We start from the raw sequence: 12559 nt of genomic DNA on the forward strand, positions 1-12559 counted from the left end.
GGGGACTTTAACACCTCACTTACACCAATGGACAGATCATCCAAACAGCAAATTAATAAGGAAACACAAGCTTTAAATGACACAATAGACCAGATAGATTTAATTGATATTTATAGGACAGTCCATCCCAAAACAGCAGGTAACACTTTCTTCTCAAGTGCGCATGGAACATTCTCCAGGATAGATCACATCTTGGGTCACAAATCAAGCCTCAGTAAATTTAAGAAAATTGAAATCACATCAAGCATCTTTTCCGACCGCAACGCTATGAGATTAGAAATCAATTACAGGGGAAAAAATGTAAAATACACAAACACATGGAGGCTAAACAATACGTTACTAAATAACCAAGAGATCACTGAACGAATCAAAGAGGAAATCAAAAAATACCTAGAGACAAATGATAATGAAAACACGATGATCCAAAACCTATGGGATGCAGCAAAAGCAGTTCTAAGAGGGAAGTTTATAGCTACAATCCTACCTCAAGAAACAAGAAAAACCTCAAATAAATAATCAAACCTTACACCTAAAGGAACTAGAGAAAGAAGAACAAACAAAACCCGAAGTAGAAGGAAAAAAATCATTAAGAGCAGAGCAGAAATAAATGAAATAGAAACAAAGAAAACAATAGCAAAGATCAATAAAACTAAAAGCTGGTTCTTGGAGAAGATAAACAAAATTGATAAACCATTAGCCAGACTCATCAAGAAAAAGAGGGAGAGGACTCAAAAAAAAAAAAGTTGTAAGTATAAGAGTTTCACATACCTGAGAAAGATCAATGAAATGATTGGCTTCTGCCATCACCTTCACTCGGAAGTTTGTGCCATCATCTGGGCTCAGGGCATAACAGAATACCTGAAAGGCAGCACATAGTATACTTAATAACCTTGGCTCAAATCTTTCCAAAATACACTGGGCTTAACACCTAAAGGTGACTATAAAGCTACCACTGTGGGTTTGTTTGGTTTTATAAATAGTGACTCTAGAGCAACACTAGTCTTACCTCAAATTTATCAGGATTGTGCATGCCTGGAATAGACTGCATAAGATGAGAAGTAGGATGATTCCCAAAGTCAGAACTCACGTATCCTACACGCAGTCGACCATCACTGAGCTTCAAGTCTTTCGGATGTTCATATGGTGGTTTATGAAGGACATTTATCTACCAATGGAATTCAGTGCTTGTTAGTAAAGTTGAGTCTATATGTAAATTTTCATCTAGGAAAACTGACTAAAAGCATACCTGTTAGGAATGGTATGCCCAGAATACTTCTTTAATTCATATAACCAGTCTAATACAACCTTAGCAATTTGAATAATATGCTTCATACTTTGACCTGTTCCTGAGGCCTATGAAGTAGCCCAAGCAAGTTAAAGTTGTAGGAAAGAAGCAGAGTGGAAAGAGCATGACAAACCCTGCATTTTAAAAAATTCTGTAGGGAAGCATTTTTTAAAAACACAATTACACCTAGCACTCTGCTCTATTCTGCTGAGAAAATTCCCACCTTTGATCAAGTACTGCTCTAATTCTCAAAGGTGAGTAGAAAATACCAAACACTTTATAAAAACTATGGTTTCAAAATTAAAGGAAAACACCATCAGCCTACTGTTAAGTATTTCAGTTAAGGATTCCACCTTATAGAATGGAAGGGGTTATGATCAAGACAGGACACAATGGGAGGGGGGGCTTCTGGGCTGGCTCACAAAGCTTCATTTCTCAACTTGGGTGGTAAACACCTTATGATAACTCATTAAGCCATAAATTTGATTCATGTAGTTTTCTGTATCTGTGTTTTACTTTACAACGAAAAGATTAAAATGAAAGACTCGCACCTTATCCAAGCAGAGGTTCCCATGCCTCTCAGCAATAGCCTTCCTGAAGCCATGAGAAAGAGGATATAGCATACTATGATGAGGATGCACAGAAGGCAACCTATTCTTCTCTAACTGGTCAGCCACAATGCTGACCAACTTCTTCATTCGCTCATCATAGTCTGTCCAATCACAGACAATCTAGAGGAGGCAAAAAGAAGTTAGTATCCAGAAAACCTTACTTCAAGACTTAACATCTTATGTGTCTTTGGCCTAAAGTAATGTCAGATAACCCATTAAAAAACAGTGTCTCCAGCCAAGCTTGGATTAATATGGCACATACAATTAAAAAGTGATTACAACCTTGAAAGCCAATTACTGGCCCATTATTCTTTACCTGCAGGCAATGAGCCAAATTACAATAAGCGTCAGGAAAATCAGGTTTAAGCTTCAGAGCAGTGCGATAAGAAGCAATTGCTTCTGGAATATTCCCTGAATCCTGGAAATAAATAAAGTGGGATGGTTAAATCTTTTCCTAAAATTAAAAACATTAGGTGCTAAGATGCATATATTGTAATAAAATATATATGAAAAAATAGTACCTTGTGAATGGAAGCCAGATTGCTGTGGGCATCTGCAAATGCAGGGTTAATCTGAATGGCACGAGTATAACACTGCAAGGCTCCCTGAACATCCTGCATCTCCTTTAGAGTGTTTCCCATATTAGAGTAGGCATCAGCAAAGGTAGGACTGATTCTAAAGGAGAGGACAAAGATTTTATTTCTCTAGTACAAAAACCTTTAACCCCCTGTAATGTTAATTTAGTCTACTATTATTAAAAGTCCCACATACCAAATGTGCCAAATGCCAAACATTTAAAAACTTAGAAGAAAAAAATAAGGCTGTAAGTCTCTTACCGAATAGCCTCCTTATAATGCATCAGAGCTTCCTGCAGTTTTCCCTGCTGCTGCAACACACTTGCTAAATTTGAATGGGCAGCAGCAAACTCTGGGAAGACCTATAAAGATTCAAGATGATAACTGAGGTTTAAAAAAAAAATAACTGCTAAAACAGCAGTAATAACTTACCACAACAAGAACTTCGCTCAAGCACCTTTATATCCCTACACTTCTCTCCACCTTCTCCAAGTCTACTCATTCTTCAAAGCCAAGTAGTTCAAATTCTACCTTTTCCTTTCTTTTGTACCTCTCCATGTTTCAAAACATAATGAGGTAGACCTCTCCTCATCTTAGTTTATGCTGGTAACTCTAGCATCTCTCTCTTCAAAACTCCTACCACACCTACCAACCAACATTACAGCCATCAGGTACCGAAATTATATATTTACTGGTAACTCGTCTTGAACTCTAGCTTACTGTTTAAATCTTTTTGTGCCGATCTTATCTACCCATAAAATAACAAACTCAATGTTAAGGATTTTCTTGAATGTCACACAGGACCTCACTCATACCTTAGGTACTCAATTACTGGTTCAACGAATGATTCACCCACTATCTACTTTTACAAAAGAGGTGGATGACATGGCAAACTTAACTGCCTTCCCTCTACTATCACACAGACAGAATACCCAGCCACACCACCCTCAACATACTTCTAATGCTTTACGATACAAGCGAACTGCCTCTTCAATGTTTCCCTGTTCTCGTTTGATATTGGCTAGGTTATTCAGAGAGTCTGCATGGGTGGGACACAGCCGGAGAGCTGTATTGTAACAATCTTCTGCTTCAGCAACCTAAAAAACAAAACAAACTATTCAAAAACCTATACAGAGGAATCACAGAGTCACCACTGATATTATTCTAACAATTGCTTAGTTAAGCCCAATGGCTGGTAATATTCCAGAAAACAGGTATTTTTGCTATTCTTCCTCTCATCTACAACTCCAAAATTAAACAATTTACCACATCAATATTTAATGACAATATGTACAAAAATGACTTTTTTTTAATGCCATCAGGTAACAAAGAAAGAGACTGAATAAAAATCCTTACACTGCCCTTCTCTTTGAGAGCGTTGGCTAGGTTGCAGTAAGCATCAGGGAAATGTGGTTGCAATTCAATAGCTCGCCTGTAGGTGTCTATTGCCAGATCTATCAGGCCTTGCTCATAGTATACACAAGCCAGGTTGCCATGTACCACTGCATGATTTGGACTCAAGCTTAGGGCACGAAGGTAAGCTGCCACAGCTCTATAAACAGAAACACACACACACACAATGCAACTAACTTTTAATGGATGCTTTGTTACAATTATTTCATTCTATACTATATCAAAGTATATCAATTATAACTAGTTACAATTAATTCATGCCATACTACACTTAACCTCAAAATCAAAATTGCACCTTTATAAAATGTATTTTTACACTGAAATATTTTCTATACCCCCATAAGAAACAGACTTTCCTTTGACAACAGCAACAAAAAGTTAAAAGTCAGGATTTACTTAGCTTTCTGAATCAGATAGAAGGAATAATTTAGTCTAAAAGATAACCATTTCAATAGTTTTACAATAAAGGAAATTTCAACTAAACTCCTAGTGAGAAGGATAATGGCTTCGTGAAAAGCCAACAATGAAGTCAGGCAACAATAAACCTATAATAAAAGGTAATACAGCAGACCTGAGCAGGGGAAAGCAACATAGTAGAAAAGGAAAGTGTATTTCAATGACCCACTGTGATAATTTCAGTCCAAACTCTCAAGTGCTGATACAACAAAAACTCCAAATAGAACATTCCCTCACCTGTCAAAAATCCGTGCCTCTTTCAAGACATTTCCTAAATTGATATAAGCATCCAGAAAATTGGGGTCAAGGGTGACAGCCTAAAAATTGTAAGACAGTTACTTAGAGCAAGTTAGGATTTCAGATTAACTTCCCAATTACAATTTTTTAGTCTGAGATAATTTTAGACCTCCAATTACATTTTCTAGTATAATTAAATCTTATTTCTTTCATTTTTAAAACCCAATTATTTTAGTACCCACTCATTATTCACAAATCTCAATGTTACCAAAATAACTTCCCATGTAATATAAGAGCAAAATGTGTCCTGAAGGGAAAAATTTTAAATTGGGTCTGCTCCAATTTTATTGAGCTGAACACTTCTCATGGTTGGCCCCATTTTATTCTCAATTAATCAGCCTAGCTCTTCTAAAAAATAATGGCAGGAAGAAGCAGCAAGCTCTAACTGAATAAGGAAATACATACCTCAGTAACTACAACTGTATACTCAGACCTTAGTAAGATATGTAACTAGAGCTGTATACTCAGTAAGATACATTACTTCAAGGGGATACTAACCATTAAATGGTTCATTCAAATAGTTCTGAAGCTGTCTTAAAATATGACCAGATATATCTACAGCAGTAATTCTCAACACGGGCAGTATATTAGAATTCACCTCCTAAATGGAGCCTGGGTTCCATCACAGGCCAGTTAAATCAGACCCTCTGAAAATGGGGCCAGGATATCCATATCTTTTACAAGCTCCTCATGTGCAACCAAGGAGAACCACAGAGCAAGAGAGTAGGTACTCCTATAGTGTAATGAATGGAAACCTGAACTGAAATACTGAAAAGGTAAAGGTAATGAGTAACTGTGAATATATTTAAGATTCATTGAGAACATTCCTCTTCACTTAGATGGCAACTCTGTTGCACTTAACTTACTTAGATTGTCTATAGCAATAGATGTCCACCCCCCAAACTTTTTTATTATGGAAAATTTCAAATATATACCAAAGCAGAGGAATATAACCTCCAAGTCTCTATTACCCAGCTTCAACAATTAAAAAATCATATTCAATTTTATTTAATCTATATTCCAACCTAACTCGCCCACTTCCCAGATCATTCTGAAGCTAATCCCAGACATATCAGTTCATTTGAAAATTTTTAGGGACAATACAGGAATACTTTTTCCTCCTAACATAACTACAATACCAATATCACACCTAAAAAAGTGACAGCAATTCCTTAATATCATATATCCATTCAGTGGTCCAATTTCTGATTAACTTTGATTGAGGATCCAAATAAGACCCATACAATTAACATGTCTTTGTTTCTTTAAATCTTTTAAATTAAAAGTTTAATTTAAATCTCCATTTTTATTCCTGTAATTTGTTGAAGAAATCAGATCACTGTCCTATACAGCTTCCCATAGTTTGAATTTGCTGACTGCACCCCTATGGTGTCCTTTAATGTGCTTATTATGTTTCCCTGTCCCATGTATTTCCTGTAAATTGGTAGAACTACAAGCGTAATCAGATTTGGGTTCTTTTCTCTTTTTGCAAGGCTACTTCACTGGTGGAAGTATTTACTTCTATCACAAGGTACAAAATGTCTGGTTGTGTCTCTTTTTTTTTGCCACTGATAAATGCCTAAATTTATTATTGGTTATACTCTGATTCTATCATTCCTACTTCATTTATTAGCTGGAACACTTGTATAAAGAGAAACTTCCCCCATCAACTACTGGGTTACCCTGATGTCCAGTTCATACAGGAGAGAGAGGACAATTGTTTAACCAGTTCTCAAAATGAGTTGCTCCTTATCTTCCAAAGATGACCCATGAATTTCTTCTTAGTATAATTATACTCATGAACTTAAATGTATTTGATAAGTTTCAATATATTTCAGTTATTATTCCCATTGATGCTCAACTCCCATCTTTAGCCAGTAGGAGCCTCTTCCAGTTGCCTCCTGAGTCCTTTTGATATAAATATATCAAAACTTCCTTGCTTTCTGGCACAACAAGGCACTCCAGATTATTTCTGTACATTTCCTGCCCCAGATCTGGCATCAGTCTTTTCACCAAGAAACGCTGCTTCTTTACAGTAAAGCTGCCCATTTAAAAAAAGAATTTTTAATTACTAAAGTACATTTTCAATGCTAAACTGGAAACTGCCATATACCATCCAGCAAATGCTGCAACACTGTCAGAGAAACAAAGATATTATGTGACTGATTAAGTAAAGGCCTATTATTTAGTTCTAGTAGAAACACCCTGCACACATAAGCACTTCAAAAATACCAATTATTAATTTAACGACTAACCTTTTCAAAGTGATGAATTGCAAGCCAAATCTCCCCTTGTGCATTGAAAACACAGCCAAGATTACTCCAAGCTACTGCAAAGTTCGGTTGCGTCTCAATTGCTTTCAAATAACATGCCTTAGGAGGGGTTAATGAAAGAAGAAGATGGGAGGGGAAGGAGGTAAAGGGAAAGGGGAAAATTTATAAAGGGGAAAAAAAAAGATTGGGGGAGGGGGGAAGAAGGTGATATCATTATTCCTTCTCTGACCAGCCAAAAGTGACCCTGCAGCATAGGCTCGCTTGCGCCAAAACTAATGCGCTGCCACAGCTGGCTGCTCCTGCGCCTGCGCCACCAGAACCCAGGTGCAAACCACCATGTTCAGTTCTGCCAACCAATGACCAACCCTTACACTGGGACTTAACCGGGAAGTCAGTTGCCTTAAGACTCTATGCTGGACTTCTCTTATCTGAACACCTAAGGGCTCTTGCTCTTGTTTTCAAGTGGTATCTGGAAGGTGCCACTTAAGGCTAAGTTCCTCCCCCACCCAAGTTTCCCAAAGTCTGTTCTACGATGTGTTAATAGTTATCACTGGAAAAAAAGATTTCACGATCAAATAAATTAGGAAAACAGAAAACAGGTTTCTTGACTACAGGACTTCCCTAAGCCTTTAATAGTATATACACAGTTCCCTGAACTTAGTTGACCATGGAACTCTTCTTTCATTGGACATTTTATGAGAATACCTATAAAACACATTTTGGGAAATGCTGCTCTAAATAAACAATAATGTTCCTCACTAACATCAAAACTATGCTACTGAGGAGGAAAATGTTTTTCTGACAAGCCAGATATCATAAGGCCAGGCTATAAGTCACATCCTCACAATGCCCGTCTCCCAAGGGGGACTGAAGCTGAAACCTCATATGACAGGACTGCACCTAGGTTGAGGTCCCTGTAATGCGAGCGCAAACATCGCTTGCGCAACCTAACAGCATCGCACTGCGCAATCGCTGCGAACTGCTGCGCTACATAGAACACCCCTAGACGCAGCAAACGGCCAACCAGATCCATTAATCTACTAGACAGGCCCATAGAGAATATTTGTTTAATGAGATTAGTTGGACTCGAGGTATGTTAAAACCCAATTTTATCCAAAAAGGCTACAAAATAGGACTGAGGGAGCCAGTCAATCAGATTACTCATCTAGTCAACCGTTCACAGGGGCTCATTCGCACGCATTGCGCATTAACGCTGCGCAGCCTTTGCGCTACTGCAGGGTCACAGCGCATCATCAGAAGAGCAGAATGCTGCAATCCAAACAAAGAAGAAAAAAGGAAAAAATGAACAACAAGAAGAGTTAGAAGCTTTTACTAGTAAATTATCTCTAATAATTTTTAATATCAATTAACTTTTACTTATCTTTGACAGAATTGTGGCTATAGTATAAAACATTCTCTTACATAACTTGCTTGTAAATAAAATTATTTTAAGCTGTTTCTGAAGCCACAAGACAGAAGATTCAGGCATGGAGGCAAATTGTTTTGCTGTGGCAGTTACAAACCCGTTACCATATTTCTCATCATGTGACTTTTCGGTGCGTTCCTTGCTGGAAGAGGAGGAGGTGTGTGTCTGCCCTAGATCCAGGCCTCGAGCTCCCTTCAGCGAGGCACCTTACGCATGGAATAGGAGGTTTCACCCACCTGAAACCTTCTAAATACAATATCAATGGTGAAAAACCAAAAACAAGAGAGAAAATAAAAACAAGATCATTAGTAAAAGTTCAACAAAGCAATTGAAATTCTTTGGATGTCTATTACATATGGGAATGAGGACAGTCTCAAGTCTGTAATATGGGAAACATGCAGAAGGGAGAGGGTTAATCAGGGCTATTGCATACAGCAGGGATTTTTGCTGGAAGAAAGGCTCTTCATTTTCTACAAAGACAACTTAATTTTGCTTCCATCTACTAGGAATATGCTGGCTTGAATTTTCAAATGCACTGATTACAAAAGAAATACATTGCATTTCACTCAAGAGTATTTTCTTGTTCACTAAGTTCTCACAAAAACAGAATAACATTTTTCAAACTAGGTGTCTCCAGAGCTCTGAAATAAAGAAGTCAGCAACCTAAGGCAGGCGCAATGTCTCAGCCTAAACCGATCTCTAAAGCTGCAGTGAAGTGCAATTCATGTTAGCTGTCCGCTTGGTGGGGTGACAATTAATAGAAGCTTATCAAATATTTGTTCTATAAATTACCAATTAGATTTATCAGCTAAGACTGAAATCAATTACAATTCATTAGCTGGAAACCTACATAAGGTTAATCCAAAGTGTCAGTAGAATTTATGAGCTATGCACTTAAAACTAGTGCCTTTTAACATCAGATGGTGCTGAAAAGCCTTCTCCCTCCCTGGATGAAGCAGTCAAACAGACAGCTACGCTGCGCATACACTCCACGTATTAGCATGCGCGTGGGGCTCAGAGCAACAGGTGGGAGTTTCAGAAGCATTCTGGTTTCTCCCCACTCCTCACCCCTGCAGCGCGGTTGCGTAAGGTGGCTTGTAACAAGACAATTTCATTTATAAATTTAATTTAAAATTATACCAAAAGCTTTAATAACCCAACCTGGTGTTCAAATTCTTTATTTGGAAACACAGAATGCTAAAAGCCACCTTTCCACTTGGGCAAGTTTTCTTTCGATCAGTCCATTTCCCAAACAAACCAGCTTTGCCCTTCTGACTTTTTTTTTTAAGGAGGTGGGATGGGGAGGAATAAAAGAAGGAAGTAAGAAGAAAAGAAGGTAGACAACTAGGATTGGAAAAGAGGAAAAGGAACTTGGGGAAGGGAGTGAGGACAAGAAGGGGCAGGATGTTCCAATTATTAATTTGCAATCATTTAACAGCCTTTCTTCCACTGTAAAAAGGGTGAGGAAGATGAAGGGAGGAAGGTTAAATAAGAATTTTAAATGCCAGTATTACAGGGTAACATTTGGATGAAATTCTTCTCCACTTACAAGCCACAAAGGACTTAGAAGAGCAGCATTTTCAATGGCACCTGCATCATATAGGAGTCTTGAGCCAAATCACAGGCGCTCTGCTTGTCACCAGCAGGCAAGCCTCAGATTTGAAGGAATGTTATTTATTCCCACATAAGATCATGACGGAGCCCACTGTTATAAAGATGATCTAGCTCAGCAGAAAGGCTCCAAAATGTTCAGGTTCTTCCTTTACCCCCAGATTTAGAACAGATATGCCAAATCCTGGCCCTGCTCTAGTCTGAGGCGATTCATGCCGTCAGTTTTCCTCAGTTTCATAGGACTGTTTTGTGAAGATAGCTCAATGAAGAGTTGAAGACTTGGCAAAAAGTACAAGTATCCATAACACTGATGTTTAAATGTGTCCTATCAAACACCTACCTTGGCTTCTTCCAAGCGACCCAGGGCTTTGAGCAGGTTCCCCAGGTCACTGCGAACACAGTACAAATCCTAGAAACCCAGAGATACTCTGTCATTAATTATATTCTGCTTTGTCAACCAAAGATATCTTGAAATTACTTTTACCTATCTAGCTCCATCATTTTACTGTCAACTAGAGAGACTGCTTGACAAATTTAAGAACAGGAACACAATCCCCTCCATCCTCAATTCCAAATTCCAAAAAATTTTAAAAACTCATTTGATGATTAAATCTGACTTGAACTGGCATGAAGTTATTTACAGAATTTATTGATCCCACTTAATGTGAATATGCATACCTTCTGCTGTAGAAATATAAATGTGTTTTACTAGAAGGTGCTGCTCCAGACACACCTGGGAGTCATATATGGTATTATCATCTTTCTAAAATCCTAAAAACTCTGAATTTTATGATGCATTTGATCCCACCAGTTTCAGATAAGACTATGGGCCTTGCTATAGCTTCTCCTCTCCCCAAATGTTAGTCGCGTTAAAAAAAAAAAAAAAAAAAAAAAAAAATTTCAGATAAGACTATGGGCCTTGCTATAGCTTCTCCTCTCCCCAAATGTTAGTCGCGTTAAAAAAAAAAAAAAAAAAAAAAGCATCAAATGTTTGTTCAACTTTTTTGTTCAAGGTTATGATGAACCACTACTATATCAAGGGTCAAAAGTTTTCCATAGTGGAAAAAAGGATTTAGCTGTGATTAGTTATTGGCAAACCTACCCTTAGGCTGTCAGACGTATGTAGAAAACTTGACTTCATTTCACTATTAGACAAAAGGATTCCCATCCAACCAAAGCTTTAATCCTGGCACCTGGCACTAGATTACTCATTAGTATTAACTGCCATTAGAGCTGAGTGGGCGAATAATGAAAAGCAGTCGATTCGGCTTTTTATTAGCAGCACAATTGTGTTGCTAGTCATCTGACTCACCAGTCCGTTCATCATTATGAAAGACACATCAGAACAGTGAGCTTAAATTTTTATTTGTCCTTGGTTTGCCTTGTCAGTCAACAAGCAAAGACAATGGCAATCAGAAATAAGCTTATCATTCCAAACTGTTCCACGTGTGGAAGAGCCTTACACTAAGTCCTAGAAAGTGAAATTTTGTCAACTGTGCCAAAGTATCATCATATATACTATTCTATGTGCAAATGTATTATGGTTTCCACAATCAGGTGATTAATTTTACTGATAAACAGCTTTTGTGATTGTATATTATCATCCATCAAGTGAACAAAAAAAAGTCAGCCAGCAAAGAATAGGCTGCCACAGAACACCCTTACGGTTGGCCATACTGAGTCAGTTCCATGAGCTACCTGATCTGTCTGTCCATGGAGCAATGACTAGTGTTTTGGGAGAAAATGGTGGTCTCCTGTGACCTCAAGCACAAAAAGCTAATACTAATCCTCATAGGTATTATTAATCTTATTACAGACTTAGCATCCTCTAATGAGTCTAAGTATTTTTCAACCCTATTTATACTCTCAGAAGTAATGAATTCTATAATCTTGCTATCTACTTTGTATGATTTTTTTCCCCTAAACTTTAAGGGCTACCGTTATGTTCTGGCAGACCATGACTGAACAATCCAATCTGTTCAAACAAACTCCTTCTACTATATCTCATTATCGTGGTTATACATCTTTGGACTTTTACCAGTTCCTATGCCTTTTCTGAGCCATAATAATCAGAAGTCTTGCAATAATTCTCCAACAATGACCCTAATGGGTTATACATCTTAGCCAACTGTTGCATATTTTTACCCTCTAGTTTCTATAAACTCTTGGATGCATGCCATCCAAGTACTGACAGTGTATGTATCTATATTTAGTTATATCATCTAGACCCATTACAGCATACTAAATAAATCAAGTTAACACAATGCCCACAGTTAAAAATAGATTATCTTCAACATCACTATAAAATAATCAATAAGGCAGTTTTAGAAAAAGGTAAAACATATCACATTAAATAATAGTGAAATCCAATTCTCCCATTGGAAATCCAAACCTTCATGCATGAATAACTAATTTCCAGAAAATTCAAGGATACCACTATTCTCCCCGAAGTTCAAAACCCGAGACATCAGTTCTGCTTCATTAGTCACATCTAAACAATATCTGCTAAGAGAATCACAATTCTCAAACCCGGCCCATTGTATCCATTCCTAGGTTAATATCTTCTATGCAAACCTTTATTCAATTCAACAATATGCCTGGAACTGTAGGGA

The 12559-nt window shown here is 37.6% G+C and overlaps 1 protein-coding gene across 2 annotated transcripts in view; it reads right to left on the reverse strand.

Moving 5' to 3' along the window:
- Window positions 1-12559, reverse strand: part of OGT (O-linked N-acetylglucosamine (GlcNAc) transferase) — a 37177-nt gene that overhangs the window by 16632 nt on the left and 7986 nt on the right. For both annotated transcript variants that reach the window (XM_007461585.1, XM_007461586.1), the window contains exons 4-14: window positions 10288-10356; window positions 6893-7009; window positions 4578-4657; window positions 3828-4023; window positions 3428-3568; window positions 2733-2833; window positions 2418-2571; window positions 2213-2314; window positions 1837-2016; window positions 1007-1165; window positions 769-858 (exon numbers count right to left, since the gene is read on the reverse strand). In XM_007461585.1, the coding sequence (XP_007461647.1) occupies window positions 769-858; window positions 1007-1165; window positions 1837-2016; window positions 2213-2314; window positions 2418-2571; window positions 2733-2833; window positions 3428-3568; window positions 3828-4023; window positions 4578-4657; window positions 6893-7009; window positions 10288-10356 (1389 nt within the window). The remainder of the gene's footprint in view (window positions 1-768; window positions 859-1006; window positions 1166-1836; window positions 2017-2212; window positions 2315-2417; window positions 2572-2732; window positions 2834-3427; window positions 3569-3827; window positions 4024-4577; window positions 4658-6892; window positions 7010-10287; window positions 10357-12559) is intronic.

The sequence above is a fragment of the Lipotes vexillifer genome, unplaced genomic scaffold (assembly GCF_000442215.2).
Source record: "Lipotes vexillifer unplaced genomic scaffold, Lipotes_vexillifer_v1.1 scaffold1696, whole genome shotgun sequence".
Lineage (NCBI taxonomy): Eukaryota > Metazoa > Chordata > Mammalia > Artiodactyla > Lipotidae > Lipotes > Lipotes vexillifer.